The 27,779-nt window shown below is 40.8% G+C and overlaps 1 protein-coding gene across 2 annotated transcripts in view; it reads right to left on the reverse strand.

Moving 5' to 3' along the window:
* The window catches only part of wry (weary), a 565,654-nt gene that overhangs the window by 101,868 nt on the left and 436,007 nt on the right, over positions 1-27,779 (reverse strand). Inside the window, exons 7-10 of one of the 2 annotated variants that reach the window (XM_065232868.1) lie at positions 26,128-26,224; positions 25,879-26,006; positions 25,089-25,231; positions 5,193-5,315 (exon numbers count right to left, since the gene is read on the reverse strand). In XM_065232868.1, the coding sequence (XP_065088940.1) occupies positions 5,193-5,315; positions 25,089-25,231; positions 25,879-26,006; positions 26,128-26,224 (491 nt within the window). The remainder of the gene's footprint in view (positions 1-5,192; positions 5,316-25,088; positions 25,232-25,878; positions 26,007-26,127; positions 26,225-27,779) is intronic. The other variant, XM_065232870.1, reaches the window with a different exon arrangement.

Raw genomic sequence — 27,779 nt, forward strand, 5'->3', positions numbered from 1 at the left:
GCCGCCAGAGAGCGACTTTTGAATACCCTCGAGGCCCAAGGAAGACAACCCTATGTTCCTATCAGAGACGTGTTGGCAACCCGTGATCTCTGCTATATGCAGTCCGTTTATGTTTTTCTTCAAATGTCTAGTATAAGAATTTAATTCCTTTTGTCTTTTGTCTCTCTTTATTAGTTTTTGTTTGTCTTGTCCCCCCGTCTCGATGAGTCTCATCGTCGCCCACTGGTCATCATAGCCGGTCGAACTCCGGACGAAGCTAGAACAGCACTACCGTTCATACTGGCGACAACGCTCTGATGAGACAACAAAACCCTACCCCAAGCTCCTCCCCTGATCCTATCCTTCGAAAATGTACCCTTCTAACCTCGAGTAAGCCGCGAGTAATCGGCCCAACTCCTACTAGACATAGAATTAAGTGAATTTTGTTACACACAGTGAACAATGAATTATCGGCTCCGTAAAGCTAACGCGATTGAGCCTTCCAAATAAACAAACTAGATAAAAAAAAAAAAATGCTGTAACTGTAAACAGTCAGTAAGGCTTCGAACTACAACATAAATCTCAACATCATCTGCATAGAAAGAGAGACAGCCAGCCGGAATAATCAATCCAATCTCGTTAATGAAGATTGAAAATAGCAACGGTCCTAAGTTGCTGCCTTGAGGGACACCGGATGTATTGGTGAAAGAGTTTGGTTGTGCTGCTTCGATTTTCACGCAGAGCTCTCGATTTGTCAAGTAAGACTTGAACCAACGAATGAAGCCCTGTGACACACCAAGCTTATCCAGTTTAGCTAGCAGGATAGCATGATCAACTCGATCAAAGGCAGCCTTCAAATCCGTATAGACGACATCTGTTTGTGCTCCTGCTTCCATATTCCGAAGGCAGGAGGATACGAATGGTGCTAGATTTGTAGAGACAGATCTCTTAGAGTAGAACCCATGCTGGTCCGGATAACTATAGCTACAGCAGCTTGCAAATAGGGCGTCATTAATGATTATTTCAAACACTTTAGAGCAGGCACAGAGTGAAGTGATTCCGCGATAGTTTTCAATTTTGCACTTTTCTCCTTTCTTGAATACTGGGAACATAAAGGAGGATTTCCAACTCCTAGGGAATTCACCTTGCTGCAGGGAAAGGTTGAACAACTTCGTTAATGGCTTAGTAAGTGCGGAGGAACATTTCTTCAGGATACATGCGGGAATCCCATCAGGACCAGTAGAAATCGAATGTTTAATCTTGTTAATGGCAGACTCCACTAGCTCCTCGGGTATCTCAAAGATGTCGAAACGAAACACATCATTTGGCGTGTCTCTGGTTGCCGCGTTCACTTGATCCGCTGAGGCAGTTGTGTCGTTGAAGGCGTGTCTGAAGTGTTCTGCCCAGGCATGGAAAATCATGTGTATTAATTTCGTGCATTCATTTACATTCATTTGACTCTAACTTTTTTTTTCAACAGCATTCCGCAAAATGATGTATAGAGCTTTTGTAGGTTTTGAGAACTTCTGCCAGAAGGTTACATTTCTCGAATGGAGTGCGCGCATGTCTATCTCCAAGAGAGATTTCCGTAGGAAGGCCAACTTCGTTTCTCTTAGTGTTGACAAACGACCAAAACAATTTAGGGTTGGTGCGAAGGTTGTGCTGCATTCACCTAGTATACCGTTTGTAGAGAAACCGATTATACTTCCGATAGTTGTTGCTAGCTCGAGAGAACCATCGTTTTGTGAGAGCGGTGCGTGTTTGACAGTATTTTCGAAGGGCTGCTGATCGCAGTCGCTTGAGGTGACGGAGTCGAGCATTTGATCAAGCGGGTTGTTAAGGAGGTCTTCGTAATGGTACACAAGTAGTGATTAAGCGGTTGACAATCCCAATGAAATTCAAGCATTTGCCAATCGACTTGTTCAAGCGCATGAGTCAGTGCAAGAAAGTCTGCTTTGCGGAAATCAAGACCTAGCACATCTTCGGTGGGTTCAAAGTTGATGGGAGCATGAAGGCTGATGGATGTTTCCAACGCGGGGTGATCGGCATCAAGACTTATCAAAGGATCTGCAGCTTCAGATACCGAGCATTCCGGGACAGCGAGCTCGTTCGCCAGTACAAGGTCAAGCAGTCGAGCATTCCTATTTAAAACGGTGTTGATTTGCGCTAAGCCATGCAGGTTGAAACCATCTAGTAGAGTGCCACATGATGTAGATATACCTGAACGAAGAACATCAACAGTTGGCAGCTGATTGTTCGTGTCTACATTTCAAATAAAGCCGGATTGGTTGTAATCACCGAGTAATAGAGCCAAGTCATTGTTGTCCAATCGAGATAACGCTGCGCCAATTGAGTTGACGTGGTTTTCAATGCAGATTTTCGGTCCGGTGGTAAGTAAATAACGCCCACGCTAACTGTTCTGCTCGTAGTTTTGATCTTAACCCACAGTTGCTCAAGCGAAGCAGTGATCGGTGTAGGGTCGAGACAGCAATTTAAGCACTTTGCAACAGCTATGAGTACACCACCTTCACGAGATTTAGTGCTGTTTAGACGGCTACGATCATTGCGAAATACTGTGAATAAGCTGCCGAAAAGTTGCGGTGAATTGATTCGACCGTCAAGCCACGTTTCGGTAAGCACCATAGCATTATAGTTGCACTCGAGAGAAGCCAGGAAAAAATCATCAATCTTCGTACGTAACCCACGAACGTTTTGATAGTAGATCAGCAGTTCACCAGGTGATCCAGATTGAAGCGCAGAAGTACGTTGTTCGGCTAGTGACGATGGTTGACTACCGATGGATGAATTGCCTGATTGCACAAGCTGGAAGCCTCCCTCACCAGATCCTATCTCAGGACCGGGACGGCTGTTGAACGCAGGCTGGACGGTCACGACTGTGAAGGAGGGCTTGGACGCTTCCAAAATACTTGGCGTTGTACGTCCCGGAAGGCATGGTGTCGGTGACTGTGTTGCATTGGATGTGATGGTACTGTGATAATGAAGGTTATCAGTGCGGATAGTGTTCAAAACGTGACTGTGCTTGCCTGCGCAGGCAGTTTGGAAGACCCCATCTCCAAAATCATACACAAGGCCGGGACGGCTGAAGGTCGCTGGAAGGTTAGGCTCGACTGTGATGACAGGATTAGGGGCTTCCATTCTGCTAAGATCGATGCGTCCCGGTTCCGAAAGCTGAGCAGCGAAAACATTGGCAGGCGTTTTAGGCAAAACATCTTGAACAACAGGTATTGCGACGTCATCACAGGAGTGTTGAAGGCTTCGTTCATATCATCCAGGATTGGTATCAGGAACTTGAATGGGAATACGAGGTGTGGTGCTGAAACTCGTAAAGAAATCCGGCGGAGAATTGTTGCGATCATTCGGTAACTTGCCTGAATTGAGAGCTTGGAAGACCCCGCCACCATTCTCAACCACAGGGCCAGAACGACTACGATGACAGGAACCAGCAAGCACGACTGGGTTGAGAGGCTTTGGGGCTTCCATGAGGCGACAGGCAGTGCGTTCTGATTCGGCGGATCCACGGGTTAATACGTAAGCAGGTCTATTCTACATGAGCATGGTGACTTTGACTAATTTGATTGACTTTCCTCCAAAACATGAATCGTTCCATAAAATACAATGTGGACTTTCTTTGGAGGTCCATCCTCCAAAAGGTATAAGCACGGAGAGTCTCGTCGATTGCACAACTTTTTTGCGAAACCGATTTTTTTGTCAGTGCGAACCTTAAGAACAAACGATCAAACTGACGTTTGTCAGAAAACAAGCAGACCCAATCTTGATATCCGATCTAGGTTGGAACTGAATAATAAACGAATTTGCTATTAGCAAAATGTCAACACAAAGCAGTGATGCAACTTTATATTTTATTCTGTGTCGTAGTTGTCATCGTGTGCCCTAACGTGCCAATCAGTGTTGCACACTGTGCTTCCGCATAGTGTGCATAGTTGATGGCCCCTTGCGATTTCAAGTTATTTTTTTTTTCAAAAAATAACTCATTATTGTCATACGCCATTATAATAATGTAATTCGGAAACATTGACAACTTTGAAATGGAAAAATCCATCTTGGGTAGCAACCAACATGTGTGCAAAGTTTTATTCAATTCGAAAAGAGTCAAGTCCAACCAATTCGCTGTATGGCGTGAAAATGCTCTATCATACAAAATAAATGGTACAGCAGGTCATATCTTGTTACATGTTGGACCACCAAAAACATACATAAACATTTTTAACACTATACATAAACTCATGAGTAACAGTTCCCATTGGATATCACAAGACTATTTTTCTGTGGCCGAAAAATGGAACACTAGTGTAGTTTAAAACGTTTTAATTCAGAAAAAAAAAGATTATTTACTTTAGAACAGTTCAGAAGAACTTTGATTCAAATGTTTTGTTTCAGTATTTTAGAATATAAACTTTAAAATAGATAATACACTCTGTTCAATAAGGACTGCATTGAAAATAAGTTTTAAGCAAAATTGTCCTCCGAAATCCTTAAAAAGGTATGTTTTAATAAAAAAAATGTTCATCTATTATGTGTGTCATGTTGCTCTTAACATAGATTCTAAAGCTACTTAGATCATGAAACAAGTACTAAAAATATTTTACGATTTGTACAAAAAGTGCCTAAACCCTGTTTTGTCACACTGTCCAATAGTTATAACACGACCAAAATTTTAGATCATAAAGTACCTAAGAGAATAGATTTGTTTTTGTGAAGTTAACTTCTTAAAAAAAAACATACCATACATTATTAAAAACTTTTTTTTTATATTTTTTATGGATTTCGAAAGAAAAATATTGCAACTTATTTTCGATTCAGTCCTTAAAATGAAATCCCACAGTAAATTGGATCTGAAAAACTCAAACTCTGGGATTTTCTATGGATAGTTTTTTTTTTCTATTCCTCAATGGGAAAATCTACTTTTCAATTCCATGAAAAAGTTGAAATCAACCGGCGAGCTTTCGGAAATATCTATTGCGTCAAACCCACCATACCAACTGCTATAAAGGTTTCCTCCGAGCCGATGGTAATCTCATTATGAACCGAATGGAAATGGTTTAAAAAGTTTTCAGCATACCGTGAAGCGATAGAATGAAAAGTTTTTGGCATTTCATTCCAACATCAACACAGTCGTCGTCGTTTGGTCTCTGTGTGTGTGACACTACGGGTGATGATGAATGCGTACTTACCGTTCTGGGAACCTGATTGCAGTCCGGTCCGTTGCGTCCGCCCGGACACTCGCAGGAGAAGTCGTCCCCGTGATCTATACAGCGATGGCCATCCGGACACGGGTCATTGGCGCAAAAGTCCACCTGTGCAAGCATCGGATGAGCAGCAGCAGCAGCAGTAGCAGGAGGAGGCAGGATTACAGAACGAGACGAAAAAAGAGGATAGAGAGATGGTGATAAATAAAATAGTGTGGCGCCAAAGCGTGTTTCGATGGGAGTGTTTGTGCAGGGGGTGGCTGCTGTGGTGTAGAAAAACAAAACGCTATTTGCCAGACAAGGTAAACAAAAGTCCAAATAATTTGATCATGCGAGAAAATAGCTACCGGACCCAAGTGGAGCTTAGTGCAAACACGAAAGCGTGTGTACGGATATATGAGTGTTGAGTAAAAGTTGATCTCACAGTCACAGATTTTTCGACCCAAAGCCAGAGCTAGGCATCGCATGAAAACTGTGGGAAAGCGTCCATTTTAATCGGATTACTGGATAATATTCAGTGGAGTACAAAGGTGGGTAATTGTTTGATTTAGCACCTGGCACAATGAGAGGGATTGTGTGTATGTATTAAATACATCGACGGTCGAATGTTTGTGAGTCCGCATCACATAGTTGTTGCAAAAAGTATATTATTTGCCATGATTTAAAAAAAAGTGCTTAATCAATATTGGTACTTGATAGTATTTGGAAAAATTGATAATTTTTTTACATAACTCTTTTTCAAATGCTCATAACTAGAGCTGGTAACGGCGCCAGTGGTCTAGTTGTAATCGTGATAGCCTTTCACCCCAGTCGGTGCCACCGGGACTTTCTAAGGCATAAAATCTCTGATCAAGTCTTCCTTCGGAAGCGAAGCAAAGCCGTTGGTATTTCCGATTTTCTAAACATGATCCACGGTCAATGAGATGAACCCAAATATGAGTTCAGTCCTGTGGAAAACCTCTAAAATCTTCTAGAAAATCACACCATCTCGGATACAAATAACTATAATATCAATAAAATACAATAGGTTCTATTATTGCCAACCCTATTGTAGCTGTATTGTATTGGTCAAATGACAACAATAGGTTTACAATAAATTATATGTTATCACGGTAGCTATCCACCCCTCTTTTCTATAGTAAAAGCCTCAAATACAATATATTCTATTGTGCATAACAATAATTTCTAATGGTTTTTTTTTTATTGTTTTTTACTATAAGATTTATGGTTGCTACAATGTTTTTTATTGAATTCCCACAGAATCAAACACTATTGCCAATGAAATAAATTGTTTTTACACACAATGAATCGTTAGCTTTGGCTGAATTCGATCTCACATCTACTGTCAACATGGTACCACTATACTAGCAGACCACTTAAATAATGGTACCATACTGTCAGTAGTTGTAAGGTTAAGATCAGTCATAGTCCCTGATCGAAGAAAAAGGAATAAATACAAACTATATGGGATATGGTAAGCCCTTGCAGAATTTATTCGTTTGAATATAACTTGAAAATACACCATAATGTTAAATTACCTCAATGAACTATTTACAGAGTATAACGTTTACTTTCCTTTTAAAAACCAAATTTAATAATCCAAATGTTCCAGAATGTTATGACATATAGTTTTATGATTTTAAAATTGATTATAAAAAAGCTATATGTCTTACAGTAAACCTGAAATTTTGTTCTAAAATATCAACCTTATGGAATGGTAATTATACTTAACCGCCGTTATCCCATATAGTTTTGCATATTACAATATATGGTATCCTCAGGACAATTCATGGTATTATATGCTTATCATTTTTATACACGCTGACTAGAATCGTCCGGATATACTTATTTATGGTACGTAATGATACTGTGGATCATCCTTTTATTGTTTACGATTATGGGGGTTGTAACAATAGGTACTATTAATTTTGTATAATAAATTTTAAATTTGAGTTAACTTTACTCATATTCTGGATTTTTTTCCTGGATAAAATTGGAAAAAATAGGAAAATTTACTCATCGCTGAGGTCCTGCACTTTTTGCGATGTATGAGTAAATTAATCTCAAATTTCGGTTGATCTTATTGGCCGTGTAGATCAGTGGTGAAAACCTAAGTGGTGCGGAGGCGATCACTATCAATTGACAAGTTATTTTGATCCTTTTAATTTGTCGAACCTCTTAACGGAATCCCTTTATGAAGAGCTTTGAGTGGGTTGGTTTATTTCCTTCACATTCCGTTATAATTTCTTATCTTTTGACAAATACGCGTATTTCGTCTACTACTTGCAGACTTCATCAGTGCCAAGTACTCAACACCACTCCACTGAAAACGCTGAACTTCGCAAAAAATGTCGGACTACCGTCGGATTTTTCCCTAGTAGATTATATGCTTTCGTGCAGTGTATGTAACAATGATAGTTATTTGGTGGTATCTAGTTAAAATTGTGCAATTTATCACACTTTTTGAATTATTGGGACTGTCCTGTTGCAGATGCAATCAGCAATATTATTTATTCGAACTGAAAAATCTATAAAATATCCACTCACAATGTTTTATATAATTGTTAATTATGCATATAACTATCTCTTGTCATACGCATTTTACTGCTATTTGCTTTTACATATTTGCTTTTAGTTTGAATTTATTTCCTCCCGATTACAATACTTTTCAACTCAATAAGAAATCCTCTAAATATTTTCTAATCAGAATGCTCGTTTGGCTCACAATTTGACACTTCTCGCTGCTTCATTTGGTCTAAAATGGCCACTTCCGCGAATCTCTATATATAGGATTACTAGACGTACCCATACGAGTAATGGAGTGGTTAAGAACGTTCACCATACGAAATCTAACTTTTTCCCATACATTTTTTGCTAAGGAGCTATAGCCTAACCACATCAGAAAAGGTTCAAGTTGGGTATGTGAAACCTATTTCCATTAACGTTCGAATAAGGTACTACGAAAATGTCATGTAAATTTCGGTTCCCTGAGACCGACACATGTAAGCGACCTTTTTGACATAAGAATCAGTTGAAAGAAACAAGAAAATCAATTCAATCAAACGTTCTCTTCGTCGACTTGCGTATGTTTCGGTTTGAGAACACTTAATTTTACATGAAATGATGCTTTGACTATATGTTTTAGTATTACTTCTACGTGAAGTCAACGATTTACATAGTTGAAGATGTTAATTTCAAATAACAGACTGTAGTGGTAATTTTTATACAATAGATGGAGTAGATGAAAGCATAGAGTTCTCGATGAACATTTCAAATGGTCCTATCTGCTTTGATCGATTCTCTTCATCGACTTTCTCTTTTGATAGCCACTGCGATGCAAACAGATTTTTCGCTAATTTTACCACATAGCTTGATAAAGGAAGTTCTTATCTGGCGTCCAGAACGTCAAATACAACAGGGAAATGTTTTGCAGCTTAGTTATTAACGAAAAAGAAAGTCGATGAAGAGAATCTATCAATGCATATAGGACGTTTTGAAATGTTTATCTAGAGTTGATAGTTCCGTTAGAGTACGGCAGTGTGAAGATTGCATATAGATATTAGAAAAGCGAGCTAGGACAACTTTAAAGGAAGGTACAAATCGGTTTTTTCATCTCTCTTTACCAAACTCCCCTTTGGAGAGGGATGGTGAGGAGTGTTTAAATATAAAGCAACCCTAATCGAGACACGTAAGCGTTGAACAACTGGTTTACAACTTTTATTCGTAATGTTTTGTAACAGTTCAGTATAGTTGATCAACCGTAACAAAATTAAGCTGGAACATACCAGAAACTGTAACAGTAGAAAATAGTGTTTCTTTAATGGTTATTACATGCCATAAACCATAACAAAACTATTTTCTATAAAGTTTGAAGTCTTTTTACGTTTATCGTCGCGATTAAGAGTCACTACCTTCTTGTAAGTTGACAGTCCGACTCGTTTTTTAGCTCGATGCACGGTTGTAGACAACACTCTCGCACAATTAGGTTAGGTTTAAGTCTTTAGTAAGAATGACACTGATGAAGACTGTACATTGTACGAAATACGTACAGTGTATCTCAAAATTGATCGTACACCCTATAGGACAATTTTTAGAAGCATGGTGAATAGATATATTTTTTTTTTAAATCGTGGCTGGTGGTTGAACAGATGTACATTGATTTATTGCTACAGTTTTGGTTTTCATTGGAAGAGCCTGTATGAAGTTAGAATTTTTTGAGTAAAACGCTCAATTTTTAACTTTTCACCTATTGGACGATTTATAGTAAAATTATAATTGATCATTTTATATCAAGAAAATAAGTTTTTCAAGAAAAAGGCGTTTTTCTTAAATTACTCTAACTTTTTGTAAACTCAACCAAATATGCCCAATATTGCTTAGCTTAGCTTAGCTTAGCTTAGTCTTCAACCAAATATGCCCAATATTGAGCGAATAATTGATAAATGTATGCTGAGTACGCTGCCGAAAATTCAGAGACAAATCTTTTTAAATTGTGCTTTTAGAGCCGTTTTTCTAAAATTTAAGTACTGTTGTACGATCAATTTTGAGATACACTGTATCTGTTATGGATACCTAAATTAATATGGGTAAAATTAAATAGAAGGTAACACTTTTTTTCTGATTTATTTAAGTATTCCGCTAACAATCCAATTTCCTTACTTCACGCTTTATGTGTTATTATGTGTTATGAAGAAATTCGCCAAAAAGCTTGTCTTGATGCTCAAAATCATAACTTTCTGAATCGGATAAGATGCAAGCAATACCCGTACCCAGCTATTCCACGTTTAAATTTATTTTTAAATAAATACATTGCAAAAATGAAAGAAAGCAATATTGAGCAAAATCATAATGCAGTTATTTGAAAAATATACACTGTTAAAAAAAGTGTCTTAATCAAAAATTTGAAAAACGAAGAATTTTCAAAAAATTATATCTTTTTACCCTTCTTACAAAGAACGGTATAGATATCACTTGAAAAACCGACTATCGATCCGAGGCCCGGAGGGCCGAGTGTCACATACCATTCGACTCAGCTCGACGAGATCGGAACATGTCTGTCTGTGTGTGTGTGTGTGTGTGTGTGTGTGTGTGTGTGTGTGTGTGTGTGTGTGTGTGTGTGTGTGTGTGTGTGTGTGTGTGTGTGTGTGTGTGTGTGTGTGTGTGTGTGTGTGTGTGTGTGTGTGTGTGTGTGTGTGTGTGTGTGTGTGTGTGTGTGTGTGTGTGTGTGTGTGTGTGTGTGTGTGTGTGTGTGTTATGTGTGTGTGTGTATGTGTGTGTGTGTGTGTGTGTGTGTGTGTGTGTGTGTGTGTGTGTGTGTGTGTGTGTGTGTGTGTGTGTGTGTGTGTGTGTGTGTGTGTGTGTGTGTGTGTATGTGTGTGTGTATGTGTGTATGTGTGTGTGTATGTAACGAAAGTGGTGGAGGCGGCTGGTTAGCCCAAGGCTGAAAGCCTCCCTAATAAAGTTAAATTAATTAATTAATGTATGTAACGAAATGAATGCGCTCACGTTTCTCAGCAACCGCTCAACCGATTTGGACAAACTCGGCGCCAAATGATAGGTCTTGGGGTCCCATTGAACGCTATTGAACGGTTTTGGAATCGGTGAACCGGTTCCGGAAATATGGCCGGAATAAGATCCGGTGAATATGGGCCTTCACGCTGGATTTAACGGAAAACGTAACAAAACCATCATATACCATTCGACTCAGCTCGACGAGATCGGAACATGTCTGTGTGTGTGTGTGTGTGTGTGTGTGTGTGTGTGTGTGTGTACGTGTGTTTTTTTTTTTTTATAGTAAGGTTTAGGAAAGCTTCAAGAAGCCTGGCCTGTAGTGAAGGTGGCACGGTGTGGTATCCACTAGTTGCCTAGTGCAGCTCCACTAAAACCCATTCCTTACTCTCTCCTCTGCCTGGATCCCCCCGGGACCACTCTGAAGCGACTACTTCGGGGGGTGACTGTGCTCATGCACTTGTCGTACTCTCAGCGCTAGCTGGCGTTGCTAGATCGCTGCTCTTCTCTCCATTTACGCTGCAGCTCTGACATAATCTGTGTGACTGCCCTGCTGACGGCATTCCAAGAGTCCTCCTCTCGACACATTTCATCAACGACATTCTCCACGTTAAGGACGGGCATCTCCGTTCGCACTGCCTCGAACCTCGGACAGTCAAAGACCACATGCTCCGGCGTTTCATCGACGTTGCCACACTCCGGACAGAGGGGTGACGCTGCGTGTCCGAACCGATGCAGGTATTTCCTGAAGCAGCCGTGGCCAGACAGCAACTGCGTTAGGTGGAAATTGACTTCTCCGTGTTTTCTGTTCACCCAGGTCGAAAGAATCGGTATTAGTCTATGTGTCCATCTACCGTTCTCCATCGTGTTCCACTCCTGTTGCCACTTAGCCAATGACTCCACTCTCACAACTTTCCGTACTCTTCCGGCTTCTCTCTGCCTGTAGCACTCGCTGTCCTCCGCCAGGGTGATGCCGATAGGGATAATACCGACGATAACGCATACTGCTTCCGACGAGATGGTTCTGTACGCACTCACGACTCGCATGGCCAGGAGCCGGAACGTACTGCTCAGTTTCCTTTGGTTCTGCTTCGTTTCCAGCGCTGGAACCCAGGCTGGACCTCCATATCTCAGTATCGATGATGACACGCTGGCCAGAAGACGCCTCTTGCTACTGCTGGGACCAGCGTTGTTCGGCATGATTCTAGCTATCGCGTTGATGGCCTTCGAAGCCTTCTCACAGGCATATTCGACGTGGCTGTTGAAGTTTAGCCGGTCATCGATCATCACTCCCAGGTATTTTAACACACGCTTCGAGGCTATGGTGTGCTCCCCGACGGTGATTTCTGCCCGCTGTACCGCTTTACAGTTACTGACCAATAACACTTCCGTTTTGTGGTGGGCTATTTGCAGCTTCGCTCCTTTCATCCAGTTACCAATCATGTCGATTGCCTCGGTTGACAACACTTCCACCTCTTCCAGCGTCTCGCCTGTTACCGTCAAGACGACGTCGTCCGCAAAGCCAACGATCTCAACTCCTTTGGGCAGTTTCAGCGTTAGCACGCCGTTGTACATCCCGTTCCAGAGCGTTGGACCAAGGATGGAGCCTTGTGGAACTCCCGCTGTGATCCTAATCGATCTCTGTCCCATGTCTGTCTCGTTGTGTGTACGTGTGTATGTGTGTATGTGTGTATGTGTGTGTGTATGTAACGAAATGAATGCGCTCACGTTTCTCAGCAACCGCTCAACCGATTTGGACAAACTTGGCGCCAAATGATAGGTCTTGGAGTCCCATTGAACGCTATTGAACGGTTTTGGAATCGGTGAACCGGTTCCGGAGATATGGTCGGAATAAGATCCGGTGAATATGGGCCTTCACGCTGGATTTAACGGAAAACGTATCAAAACCATCATGCGACACATAAAATTACTACAGAATTCAAAAATAAGATCAATGCAAGTCGTGTTAAGTGTTCCAGACCACATTGGACACACTTGGACATGTTCCGGGTACCCCGGGGAAGTTGCTTGAATATGAATTGAATTAAAACCCATTAAATCACATTAAAATACGATGATAAGGTGATTGGTAGCCTCACCAAATAGACTACACCCGGATATATTCCGGGTACCCCCAGGCAGTGGCGTAGCGTCACTGGATGACACGGGGGTGGGGGGCTTGGTCACTGATAATGACAATAAAATAAATAAACTTGAATAAGTAAGAAGGGTCTGATCACACCATAGGTGGATAAATTTGGGTTTTTGTTTATGGTTTTATCATTACCAAATTTTGCCAGATAGTTGCCAACATTATGAGCTTCACTGCTACCTAAATAAAAAAAAAATAAAAATGAAATTTGAGAATTTTTTTTTTAATAACTAATTTTTGTTTCCATCAAAATAAATATAAATTATTACAGTGCATATTTTTGAATATAGGGGAATTTACGTATTCTCGGCAACCTAAGCAGCGACCTTCTTTCATAGCCTTTTTCTCTATGGAACGCACACATATGCAGTATTGATATGTTTACAATATTTTGCTGCCAGCTGCTCTAACAATTTCAGTCGAAAGAATTGTCAAAAACTGTTTTGAAACGCTTTTACAAAGCCCCAATCTTCTCTAGTGAGAGCGAGTATTGTCGGCAACCAGTTTTTCTTCGGCAACCGTTCCATTTGAACTGCATGTAAATCTGCTGTTCTATTATCGGCAACTCGAAATCAGCTACAATTTGTAGTGCGTGTGTTTCATTTCAAGAAAACCCTGCTAGATTGCTTTTTCTCAGTGGTAAAAATATAGTCAAATTGAAGCTGAAAGCATAAAGAATTGTTTGCATGCATTCAGCGAAGTGTTTTCGTAAGAAAATCCAGTGAAAATAGTGTTTCAATTTGGATTGCCGAAAATAGTCTGTCATGCCGAAGCCGTCATTTCCCCTAATTGATAACTTAATATCTGCAATTTTGCTGAAGGTACTACATCAATCAAACAAACAGTTTTAATGAGAGAGAGAAGGATTAGTATTTTCCATTTAATTCCACTACTTTACTTGCTTATCCTTGACAGATACGCGTATTTCGTCTACAATGTGCAGACTTCTTCAGTGTCTTGTACTAATACTCGACTGAAGAAAAACATCGCATTTACCGAATATATATTAACACAGGTACATTTTGACTAAGAAACTAGGTAAACTTAAATTTAATTTTCTATAGGAACAGGTACTCCGCTCCTTACTCGTTGATTAAAGTTGAATTACGTTGTTTGTTGATCTCGAAGCTTTCTGCAACATCCATTTCCATGGTGTAGATACGGTTCGTAAAATCGTGATGTCCTCCGTCGATATTTGGTGGTCCTCTGTGAAGATGTGTTCTGCAACCTTTGATTTGAAATCATATGTTAGGCCTTTTTCCTCTTGCATTTTGGCCTTATTAACCTCCGCTATATGTTCTTTAAATCTAGTTGCTAAAGTTCTCTTGGTTTGTCCTACATATACTTTGTTACAATGATTACAGCTTATTTTATATACACCTGCTTTACCTAAAACATTAACTGGGTCTTTAGTGGATCCTAACAATGATTTCAACTGGTTATTTCTACTGGTGAAAACTAAATCTAATCCGAATTGTTTTAACTGTGGTCTTAGTTTACAAGTAATATCTTGATCAAATGGGACGGACACTCGTTTCAATGGTTCAGGTGCTGTGGTGAGGGTTGTAAATAATCTCCTTTGTAGAATTCTCGCTTTTTTATCGATGATTGCCTGGATTGTGGTCTCCTTGTATCCGTTGAGTCTTGCTGTTTCGAAGATGTACTGTAATTCCTTAACCTTTCCTGTATCGCTGAGTGGAAGAGTCTGCATTCGGTGAATCATGTGGTGAAAGGCGGCCATTTTCTGCTGGAACGAATGGTTGGAAGTATAGGGGATAACTCTTTTGGTGCTTGTTGGTTTCCTGTAAATTTCGTATTCAAGCGAGGAAGATGATGACGATTCCCTGATGACTAGAAGATCGAGAAATGCGAGTTTCCCGTCTTTTTCTACCTCGTGAGTGAATTTGATATCCTTATGAATTCTGTTGATCTCATCTAAAATTTGTGGAAGGGCTTCCCGTTTAACTACGATGAAGATATCGTCAACAAACCTCTACCAACGGTTTGGTAATAGTCCTTTCTCCTTCAGGATTGTCTCCAAGTTGGCCATAAAAAGTTCACACAAGAAGGGGGATAGGGGTAGGTTTTGACAATATTTATATTTTAACTCATTAGTACTGTTTTTACACAGGCCCTGTTGGAAAAGTAGTCGTCACCCAATATGAAGAATAGCATTTTTACTAAAACGGAACAACTGTGCAAAATTTCAGCTAAATTGTAAATGATCATTCAGGATCGTGGAATGCTTCTATGGTAACAATGATGTATTTCTAGGGAACTTCAATACCACACAATCATCAAATGCAGTTTACTTTTTGGTCAATAAGGGGATTCCTGTTCCCATGCGCTTATATCATGAGTCCGATGAGTTATCTCTCAAAACTAATTTCATCTGCTCTTTGCTAATTCAACCAAACGTTTAATCAACCGAAATCGTCAACGCCGCAAATCTTGGTAATCTTCAATTAGAGAGTGTAATCGAATAAAGTTTTTCTGTATAATTCCTGTCGAATGGCTTCTCACTTGCAAAATGGAGCAAATGTCAAACAACTTTAGCTTACTGGGCGATAGGAGAAGGGGGAGATTGCTCCATCGAATATTTATTGCTTCCTTCAAACAACTAACCAAATTGAAATCATTGATCGGAGTAGGTATTCGTTCCATTCCAAGTTCTATTTAACGCAAACATTTCCATCCCGGTAACGGGTAACGACGAACACGACAACGTCTATTGCGACGATTACAGCCCTATGGAGGAATCGCTTCTCCGGTTTCCTTTCAGTTGGTTGAAGTACGAACCCCTAACCAGCTGGGTAGGTAGTTGCCGTGGAGAAACCGCAACCAGAGCCTGAGAATTAATCCGAAGCCATAAGTTTTCCACTTTACCGTAACAAGAAGCTGCGTTTAGTTTCTCGCTTCACCGAATGGAGATGAAAAGAGGGACTTATGTTCGCACTAATTCAGTAGCTTGGTAATAAATGGAATGAACTCAAGTTTTCTACCCGTACCGCACTGCGTTTTCGGTGGGTTGGGTTCTATTTTTGTCTGCCGAGCGCAATTAAAACTCAACGCAATTAATATTTTCTGCACGATTGAATTCAATTCCTAGAAGGATTCGTTCACCGGATGATGGTGACGGTGGCTGGAATATTGCTGTTCCGTTCAAGTGATTTCCGCTTCGGCGAATCGAAGCATAATTAATGAAATGCGAATTCTCTCGACAGAAATAAATTTGCGGTGACTGCACTTTTGAATACTTGCTGTGAGTTTGCAAATTACATTCATATTTATTAAGGCAAGGCTGGTAAAACATCAAGAATTCATGCATCGAGATTTAATGTATGATATGTGGGCCTATCGCTAAAATACAGGTACCAAGTATCATCAGAACGATAGCTCAGGTGGCACTTTTCCCAGCAGATGGGAGATTTGTGCCTCACCGTCCAACAGCGCTTCTCATCATTTAACAGACGGATAGGAATGGGAATGCGAAGGGAATTGGAAATAGAGGTGGGTGAGAAATTGCGTAACTCCTAAAAGAGCCTAAAGCACTTTACCACATTGAGATGGAAACAATAATATGTCCTACAGCGGTGCCGGTGGTTTAGTGGTGGTAAGCGTGATTGCCACTAACTACAGCAGGTCTGAGTTCAATCCCAGTCAGCGCCTTCGGAAGGGAAGTAAAGCCGTTGATCCCCGGTCCATGAGTTGATGGGTCGATAGGTAGGGTCCAGAAGAAGTAGGAGCTGCCTTCCAGGCGTCGGTAGCATTGGTGCTCAGCACGGAAAACAAGATTGACGGAAAACAAATCAAGGAAAAATATGTCCTTAGGGTTAAGCTTTTTAAAAATAAGCTCACTTAATTAAAGGGTGATACGGTCAAAATTTGGTCAAGGGAAAACGCGTGTAAATCGGTGAAATCGTTTATTTAAAAAATCAAATTAAATTTCTTTTTCAAGTTCAATTAGTATAAAATTCAGGGAAAATATTCAGTTAGGCTTCCGCTTTTCCAAATCCGAATTGCCGGGCCTTACGCTTGACCCCTGCCATCAGATTTTGTACAGCCACCTTGTCCACCTTCTTCGCCGCAGAAAGCCAGTTTGCCTTGAACTGCTGCTCGCCCTTAGCAGTTTTTTGGTCTTCTTTAGGTTCCGCTTGACAATAGCCCAGTATTTCTCAATTGGGCGGAGCTCTGGCGTGTTGGGAGGGTTCTTGTCCTTGGGAACCACCTGCACGTTGTTGGCGGCGTACCACTCCATGGCCTTTTTACCGTAATGGCAAGATGCCAAATCCGGCCAAAACAGTACGGAACAACCGTGTTTCTTCAGGAAAGGCAGCAGACGTTTATTCAAACACTCTTTCACGTAAATTTCTTGGTTGACAGTCCCGGAAGCTATGAAAATGCTGCTTTTCAAGCCACAGGTACAGATGGCTTGCCACACCAGATATTTCTTTGCGAACTTTGACAGTTTCATGTGCTTGAAAACATCTGCTACCTTTCCCCTTCCTTTTGCCGTATAAAACTCCTGTCCCGGAAGCTGCTTGTAGTCGGCTTTGACGTAGGTTTCGTCGTCCATTACCACGCAGTCAAACTTCGTCAGCATCGTCGTGTACAGCCTCCGGGATCGCGCTTTGGCCGTCGTATTTTGTTTATCATCGCGATTTGGAGTCACTACCTTCTTGTAAGTCGATAGTCCGGCTCGTTTTTTGGCTCGATGCACGGTTGTAGACGATACACCCAGCTTATTTGCGGCATCTCGGAGAGAGAGGTTAGGGTTTCGCTTGAAACTACCGGCAACTCTCTTTGTCGTCTCAGCGGCTTCCGGTTTTCGATTTCCCCCCGATCCAGACTTCCTGGCTGTCGACAAACGTTCCCCAAACACTTTAATTACATTTGTAACGGTTGATTTGGCAACTTTTAGCGATTTTGCCAACTTTGCGTGCGAGTAGCTCGGATTTTCGCGATGCGCGAGCAAAATTTTGATACGCTGCAGTTACTTATAAAATGATAAGAATGGAACGTCTCGGATTGACAACCATCGCTCAAAGAAGATTCAACTTGTTGTTTGCCACGTGATAGTTAAGTTGGCAATGCTCAGTCGAAGCATTGACTGCAGTTTTGTTTTAAAACATGTATCGAGTATTTTTTTTATTTATTTATTTATTTATTTATTTATTCGTCAATCAATCAAATCGTTGACTACATATTAACATTAGGACTTATGTTCTATGACTTCGCAGGGTTCTGAAATATATTTTTAATTCTGTTGAGGGCATATTTAGGTCAATCATTTCACAATGATGATTATAAACAGTCATCATCTGATTTACAGGTCCAAATTTAGCGTTATTGGTTCGATGGCGATCTACTGCGAACAAGTGTCGATTGCGTAATTGTCGGGAAGGTGCATACAAATTTAACCTTGACAATAGATCAGCTGAATCAATGCGTTGCGTTATTAAATATAGAAATCTTTGCGTAATCCTGACGTTCATTCAATGTTTGAATGCTGATCAACAAGCAACGTGCTTCATATGACGGGAGAGTAAAAGCCGCCGAACCTAACTTACGTAGTGCATATAATAAAAATTGCTTTTGGATTGACTATATTCGTTCTTTATGCTTGTTGATATAAGGTGACCAAACAACGCTACAATTCTAAAATTGACCTCACATAAGCAACGTCAAGTTATTGAATTATATAAGGATCTTTAAAGTGGAGACCGAAACGTTTTATAAAATTGAGCATATTGCCTGACATAATGGTCCATAAATGTCAATTTAGAATCTAGAATAACACCTTAATCAATTACATTTTCACATTTTTGAACATTTTCATTATCTAATGTAATACAAAGATTTTGTTTGTTTAGTTTTCTACTGTACGTTATAAGATTACATTTTTTAATATTTAGTTTCAATAGACTTTTACTACACCATCTGTAAAAAACATGTATTTCATTCTGAAACACATTCATATCGGTCACGCTTCCTATTTCTAAAAATAGCTTCATGTCATCAGCGTATATAAGCACCCTGATATTTTTTTAAAATAAGCCCTGGGGAACCCCTGACGTGACATGAATTGGCTTAGATGTTTTCTCGTTGCATCTTACAATTTGCTGGCGATCAACTAAATACGATTTAATCCAGGTGAGGAGCTCCATCTCAATTCCCATTTTTTCTAATTTAAAAATCAGCATTGGAATATCAATTCTGTCAAATTTCATCCAATGTCATTTTTCATGGAAAGCTGCACGTATTCATTTTAGTTTTTACGTAATTGAAGAAGTTTCTTGGACACGATTTAATTTCATTCTCAGTTTTTATGTTATACTCAGACAGTGCGCCAAAGAAATTGCAACATTTTACAATGTGATCATTTGTTTTATTTTAAATTTTGAAATTTTAAATTTCCTCTCTAACTACATTAAATCCTAACTCAACCTACTATTAACACAATTATGGGTAAAGATTTCTAATTTTTTCGTACTCTGAATTTAGAGTCCTAGTTTGGTGCCAACTGGCGAGCGCAGTCATTCTCTAGTCGATTTGATCGACATTTGCTAGCCGATGAACGTCGGCTATCCGTGTGCGCGAAGGCAGATTCAGAATCATCTTCAGGAACTTGTTCTGCAGGATTTGGAGCTTCTTCCGATGTGTTTTAGCGCAACCCTTCCATAGCGGAGACCCATACTCCAGCATAGACGCAATAATCTGCCTGTAGGCAGCCAGCTTGTTGACGGTGGATGCATTCGAGCGACGGTTGATGATCGGATACAGATGTTTCAGCATGATGGTGCCTTTTTTGACTCGGTCTTCCACGAGCGACCGGAAGAGGAGCTTACCCAACAAACAATTTTAGCTGTAGACTAGCTTATACAGTTAAAAATTAGCTGTGTAAGCCAATTTTTGGCTTTATAAGCTAATCTGCAGCTAAAATTGTTAGTTGGGTACTGTCGAGAATCAGGCCAAGGTAGCGTACCTCGTGTGACCACTCAGTTTCAGCGTTCAGAACCTTTATCTTTGATGACGGTTTGAGCCGGTCGGTGTTGCTATGCGGAAACACAATGGTTTGCGTTTTGGCCGCGTTCACTCATATCTTCCAGTCGGTAAGATACATGGTGTAGGCATCCAATCCGTTTTGGAGCTTCGATACGAGAGTGCGCATTACTCCTCCCTTGTAGCTGATTGCCGAATCGTCAACGAACAGCGACAGTGTTCCACCTTGCAGCAGTGTCGGTATGTCCGCTGTGTACAGATTGTAAAATATGGGTCTCAGGATTCTTCCTTGAGGGACTCCAGCGGGTACATCATACGGTTCCGAGAGAGCACTGCCTACGCATACTTGAGACGTCCTGCCGTCGAGGTAGTCCGAGATGATCTTCACCAGGTAGATGGGGAAACAAAATTGCCGAAGCTTGTGCACCAAGCCGTCGTGCCACACGTTATCGAATGCTTTTTCGATGTCCAGTATCGCCATGACCGTTGTCTTCAAAACCGGCTTCGCCTGATTGATGAGGTTTGAGACTCGCTTGATTTGGTCCACCGTCGAGTGACCTCGTCGGAATCCAAATTGCTCGTCCAGTAGGATGTCGTTCGCCTCGGTGTGCTCGAGAAGTCTGGCGTAAATGAGTTTTTCAAACAATTTGCTAAGCGAGGAAAGCAAACTGATCGGACGGTAGCTTGACGGGTTGGTAGGATCCATTCCCGGCTTCGGTATCGGTACCACCTTGGACCGTTTCCAGGCAGCTGGGAAGTGTCCGAGCACCAGGCAGCGATTGAAGACGTTCATCAGAAGAGTATGCGCTTTTGGTCCCAAACTCTTCCGGACAATGTTAAAGAGTCCGTCGAAACCCGGTGCCTTCATGTTCTTCGTTGACTTGATGGTGTTCACTAGCTCATCAAGTGTGAAGTGTGTTATGTGAACCTCATTATCAACTCTAAGAGGCGGCATGGGCTTTGGTTTGTTTTTAAACGCCAGAAGGGCCTAGAGTTATTTGGTAAACTACTAAGGTCTTTTGCAAACTGCCTGTTTCTAATGGCAATAATTTTGGTTAATTTGTTATGTAAAACTTTCCTACTAACGTTTTGCGTTCTTTGGAACTGCCTCCTAACACAATTCCTAAGAGATATTATACGCTTGGTCTCATCATCAAGGTTGGTAAACTTACATGTCACCGGGGTTGTCGGGATGAACCGTTGTCCTGCTTCGCCTATGTCATCGGAGAGCGCTTGCAGCACGCCGTCGATTTCTTCCGTCGTCGTTAACGCAGGATTTTCGACCACTCTATCCTCCATAAACCGCTGGAGTTGAGGCCAGTTCGCTCGATGATAGTTTCGCCTATGATGCTGCTGACGTTGGTTGATGGTTTGACGAGGATAAACTTACACTTCCGAAGAGTCAACTTCTGGATGTCATTTTTGAAACGATCGATTGTTCCATCCGTTTCCTTACATTGGGCAGGACAGTAGATGGCAATGAGTGTGATGCTCGACTCCAATGGCTTCCACGAACGATAGACGGAAGTCAGGCAGCATCCTGTACTCCAGTCCTCTCCTGATGGCAATGGCAACGCCACTACTCCTCTGTGCTCGAACTCGGTCCAGTCTTGCAACCCAAGTAACAAATCTAGAGCTGCTTGGCTATATTCAAAATTTATAAACGTTTTATGGCAGCTGCAACCATTACCTACAGCTTTATGACGGTCATATACAATGCTCATATACAGCTATTTACAAAACCCCTATAAAGCTAATTAAAAAACCAACTGATGCTTATGCTATTTTCACTTATGAAAGGTTTTATGATTGCTTTGAAGTATAAAAAAAGTAGAATGAATTGCCCTTATAAAACCCACAAATAAATCCTTTTGTTGCTTTATAAGTAAGCGCAATAAAACTAGTTGGGCATGAAACAGTTATTTTAAAACAATTATAAACATTCAGTTGCAACTTGTCAGAAATGTGAAAAGGCGGTTTATTTTTACAACATAGAAAAGAATCAAAACTTTGCGGTATTTCCAAGCGGAGCGCAAAGAAAATCAACAAGATTTTTAGCATGAGCCCGTTTATTTGCTATAGTCAGCCGCAAACCTTCGTGAATAGCTCCAACCAAGAAATAAAATGCCGCTGCATTTTCTGCGGATGTCACAAGCTGTAGAGAGTGCGCTTCCTCACGAGTCCATTGGTCGAATTCCATGGAATGGTGGTAGTTCTAGGACAAAAAAGTTGAAATCACGCATAACTTTTCATAAAGGTTAATATACCATTCAAAACTTTTCCAAATGTTTGTAAAATTCATCGGTTGCACCCGTAGAATAGGAATATAAATTTGCCCTCAAATAAAAAAATGAAATAAAGCTGAACATTGCATTAGGTCCTAAGTAACATTGACAGATTCTCTTCGTCGACTTTCTCTTTGCATCCCCACGGTCATGTAAAGACATTCCCAGGTATTTTCCGCACATAAATCGATAAAAGAAGCTTTTATCTAGCATCCAATACGACAAACACATCAAGAAACGATTATGTGAATAAGTTTTTAACGAAAGAGAAAGTCGACGAAGAGAATCGATCAATGTTACTTAGGACCCAATGCAAAGTTCAGCTTGAATTGCTCTTGTAAAAAGAAAATAGTTCTCGTAATAAAATCATGCATTATGCTTTTCTGTTCTGCTTTCATCCTATGCACACTGGGCCAGGAATGCAACCTAGCAAAAGTAATAACTACGAAACGAAGCATTTCCGCGACTTGGTGTCTTCGGCAAAATTTCCCATCATAATAAGGACCATCTATTGACATAAACAAATAGTTCAAAACTCTTCCGCAAAGATGGTGCCACAATCTAACTTCTTTCTCTGACGTTTTGGAGACTTGATGTCTTCGGTAAAGTTGTTTATCTTGACAAAATGAACAACTCTTTTGAAGACGTAAAATTTCCACAGTCTACTGGTTCCAAGTTATATGGAGTTAAAGAAAAAAATGTCGAAAATATGGTTTTCTCTTTCTGTTTCGGTTCTTTTCCCAATATACACGATAACATTTCAAGCGCATATGTTTTGGAACTTCTAAAAAGTCATATATTTTCTTTAAGATTTTCACTAATGTCGCCATTAAACAAAATTGATTGCATGGTGATCTTGACACCAATACTCAAACCTATTTTTACAGCTAAAGATTACCATATGGAAAACAAAAAGTTTCAGCAGAACAGAACAACAACAAGCTAATTTATGGCGGTTCCTTTAATGTAATAAAAATTTAATTGGATTTATAACTGATTTTTACCAAAGCGTCATAAAACTGCTTGGATACAATGACTAGGCTATGAAACTTTGAGAACCTTTTGAGGAGTATGAGGCTTTCTTGCAAAAGGTTTTAAGACAGCTTTATTGTTATTCTCAAACATGCTTTATAAACCTTATCAAGAGTGGTCCACTAAGCTGGAAGACGATCTTATAGCGGTTATCAAGAGGTTCTGCTGGAGCTATTAATTTTATTGACGGTTTTATAAAATTGATGTCAATAACCACTAATAGAGTGCAATAAAACAAGAAATGCTACTTGGGAATTGTGTGATTTGGCAGGCTAAAGTTGACCTCCGGCTTGAGATCCGTCTCGGTTAGAAACGCGACATCAATGTCGCTGTTTTATCGCCACTGAATGGGCGTTCCAATTGAGGGCGTTGATGGTGAACGTGAAAGTTCGTCATGAAGTGCATCATTTTTTGCATTTCACTGACAAGCGTTGTCAGATGACTGGTTACCTGCGTTAGACCATCGGTTGGAGGGACCAACGGTACAGCTCCAGGTTGGGTTCCCCAGAATCCTGGAGGAGTGCTGCTTTGCTCAGCTTGCGTCGAATTCCTATACTGCCTTTTGGGCAGCGGAAGGGGAGGAAGGTTTGGTGCGCGTCCTTCTGCTGGAGGAAGCGGTGGAAAATCATTTTCCAGATCGATTCCGGGTAGTTGCTTCTTTTCTGCTGTCTCGGCTGGCTTGCTTTCTTCCGCAGTGCGATGAATTCGGCCCGCTTGGGACACGATCGACTAGTCCATGTGTGGCATTCCTGTAGTTGACACAGGTTGGCTGCTTGTCCTTCATGTCCACGATGCATTGGGCAGTGACATGTTGTTGGCCGCATTTGGAGCAACGCGATTTCATATGGCAGTTGCGCGCGCCATGTCCGAAATTCGAGCAGCTGGTACACTGCGTCACTTCACGGTGGACCGGCTTGCCCCGCTCCCACTCGACGACGACACTGAGCAGCGTTCGGATGTTTTGAAGCTGCCTCATGTTTGTGGATCCGCCAACCAAATACACCAGGTACAGTTGGTCGCGATACTTGATCGCCTCGTTGTGGCGTTTGATCACGAAAACCTTCACGGGTTGAAGGTTGTTGCGTTTCAGCTCTTCTTCCACAACCGAAACATCCATCCGCCGAGAGGACGGTGATTTTCACGCCATCAGCGCAGAAACGGAATTCGGCCCGTAGCCCTTTACGGACTAGCACATTCAGATTGTCAAGCAGCTCGCGTGGCTGTCCCTTGACATAGAAAGGAGGCAACTTCTCCTTTTTCTCAACGCTTTCACGCCTTTCGCCATTATCCTCCTGGAGCAGCGAGAACTGGTTGAGGGCTAGCACCCGCTTCGTATGTCTGGCATCGACATTGTTATCCGCCGGCCGCTTGCCGCCTTGCTTCTGGCTACCGCTTGGGCCCGGTTTACCCATGCTTGGGTTGAACGAAAAAACGTTCGACAACGCACGAGAAAAAACTTGCGAAAACACGGGAGAAAAGAATACTTGCGTTCAACCACACTGAGTGCTGATCGTAGTATGAATTGTCAAATATAAAAAAAAAATCCTATAAATAGTACGATCAGACTATAACTTTTATCCTTAATAGGCTAAATAGGATTTCCAATGAAAACTAGATGTATGAGTGCTCATTGCAAGACAGCCTGTATAACATGATATGAGCCAGTATATCATTAAAACTGAAGTGGAAAAGGTAAGTATGGTGTATCAATTTTGAAAACTAATGTATCATAACTGGTAAATTATATGTAGATCCTTCCATATGGTACATCTCCGCTACCTATAAACATTTGCCAGGTTTTTAAATTGACTGCATGATAAATTGATTTGTACTTTCCGGCAGTGCGAAAATTTTCATCCACCCAGTAACCACCTCCAATTTAGAAACTGTAATTGCTCCTACCTTGATGTGACAGCGTTTTCCAGTGTAGCCGCGAGTACATTTGCACGAAAAGCCACCAATGTTGTCAATGCACTGACCGCCGTTGATGCATGGGTTCGACTCACATTCGTTGTACTCAAAGTTGCATAGCTCCCCGGAAAATCCTGCGAATAAAGCAAGCGAAGGTATTTATTTGCATTCTGCCCACATACATGTTTACTTAAGTATAACAACCTCCCGGAATGAAGTACAGCATAGTGGGGCAGTTATTTCAGTGCAAACACCATTAGGCATAATTGCACCCAGATTCATTAGTGCTGACGGTTTCTCCCCGTTCAGCATAGCTAAAAACATTGCAGATGCAGTCCATCTAGTCAGTAATCTAACTAAACCAACGACCACATTTTAGGCATGCATGTTGTTGGATGATGCCCACTAATGCATCACAAATTCGATAAATTTCAACGCTTGAATAACTTTGGATCGAAAGCCATCACCCAATGATTGTCCAACGCTTCACCATGGCAGATGCAACTCGTGGACACGACGAACCTTGCTGATCAGCGCCAGCGCCCGATTCATCCCAAGCAACGTAAAGTGGGACAATTTATTTTCCAACAAATTACAGAAAATTGGATTATTTTGTTATGGATAGTGAGTGCATCGATAGAATCCGAACGGTGCTATACTTAATGGATCCGCGGATTAGGTTTGTAGGATGCATGGACACATTTTCAAGTAATTGAACAGGAATAGACTTGTTAACGTCATCATGTTTTCCCCATTTGGCTGAAAAGAAGATAAAACTAACCTGGCTGACAGAAGCATCGGAATCCATCCTCCTGATCGACACAGATACCGTGAACGCACGGCGAGGACTCGCACTCGTTGAGATTATGTTGACAGAGCGGTCCGGTGTAGCCTGAGGTGCAGTCACATCTGGAAAAGATGGATTTATGATTCGATTCCAATTTCAGTGAAAAGCTTATTCGTAGTGCGGAGCACAAGAAAGAGATACAATTCGATTGATGGAATCGATATGATGAGTCTGTGTCCCTACCTGAAATGGGTCGAGTTTCCGACGCAGGTCCCTCCATTCAAACATTGCGATGGATTACAGGGGTCCGATTCAAACTGGCAGTTTTTGCCGGTGTAGCCTGAAAATAGCAAACAAATAGATGGAAAAGTGAAAAACGGGTATTTGAACAAACTAGTTCAGTTAGTTAAAACCTGGGCATTGGCGAAACCTTGAGGTAGCGTGAAGAGTACCAAGTCTCACGACATAGCTGGATCTTTACCCAAACGGGATACATACACACCAGTGTTGCCAGGGGTGACGTGGACCAAAAGTGCATTTCAAACCTCTAGTAAGAGCATATTAAATTTTAATTCGTAAACAGTCACGTATTTCTATGTTAATTTAATTCTGCTGTAATGTTCATTACACATTTATTTACATATGGATATTTTCAATTGTAAAGATGGTATTGAAATTAGTATAAAATAATCGTCTCTTTATTTCCATCCTTGTTTTGTTGTAATATGCGTTATTATTATGGGTCTGCAATATTTTGGAAAGCATCACCACACATATTCTACACTTGTACATTTTTCGAACAACAAAAGAAACGTGTATTATATCCAGGAGGTCGGATAGCGTCAGACGTCGGAATGAAGGACATGGTTGGATGAATCGGAAAAGCCTATGGAGATCAAACCAGATGGGTTCGCACAAAGGGTTCCAGTTTTCAACTCGAGTGTGAGATCTGTGTTGCCGTACGCCATCTGCAATATCCTGATTTTCTAAAAAATTCATCATCAATTTATCATAAATTCCCTCCTCACATCCAAAACGCCTTTCCTGATAAATCCTGACTTTTAGTCCACAGGTTTCTGATATTTTCCGGGACGTCTGGTTGCTAGAATTGAGAATGGTATAGACATTCTCTGAACATTCGTTGTTTGTCGTTGTATTTTGATTTTATCTGATTAAATTACATATGAAAATAAATATCACTTCCCATAGGGTGGGTGATCCAGTAGTCGAGGTACTAAGCCATTTTAATAATTAAACAATAAGTATACGATGTACACACAATTGTTACACGTCAATCTATAGCTTTCAACCTCTATTTTGATAGAAAAATATAACACTGTAATAAAATTGCACAAAATTGTAGAAAACGCATCCTCCATTAATAGGAACACTGTTCCAGTAGTTGTGGTAGTTGCTGACTTTGGTTCCTATTATAGTGGAATGCGTTGGTTTCTTATAGGTTCCACTATTATAGGAAGGAACACTACCGCAACTATAGGTGCAAAGGAGTGAAAATCTTAAGGAAAATTAATAATTAATTTTCAGGCTAATTTTAAGTTTGAAATATGCAAATATGCTTTACTTTAGGAGAGCTACCGATAAAAATAATCTTATGCGGGTCCTCCTCACTATTCCGGCACAACCGCCATACAGCAACTATAGGTACACCACTATTACTGGAACACCTACCCTATTTGGGACAGGAACAACAGCAACCGAAGCAAAAAATTCATCCTATCTTCTCTGAGCCACTCTGGAAGCGGCCAACAAGCTGCTATTCTTCCTCTGTCTAATATTTATTTTTCGTCTATTCGCTCCAACAATTCCGTCACGTTTTTCATTTCCAGCGTAAGCCAGCTTCGACTCCACTGTTGCTGTTTAGACAAAAGTCAAAT

Source organism: Ochlerotatus camptorhynchus, unplaced genomic scaffold (genome assembly GCF_037179485.1).
Source record: "Ochlerotatus camptorhynchus isolate MF236.1 unplaced genomic scaffold, CSIRO-AGI_Acam_v1.1 ptg000379l, whole genome shotgun sequence".
NCBI classification, from domain to species: domain Eukaryota; kingdom Metazoa; phylum Arthropoda; class Insecta; order Diptera; family Culicidae; genus Ochlerotatus; species Ochlerotatus camptorhynchus.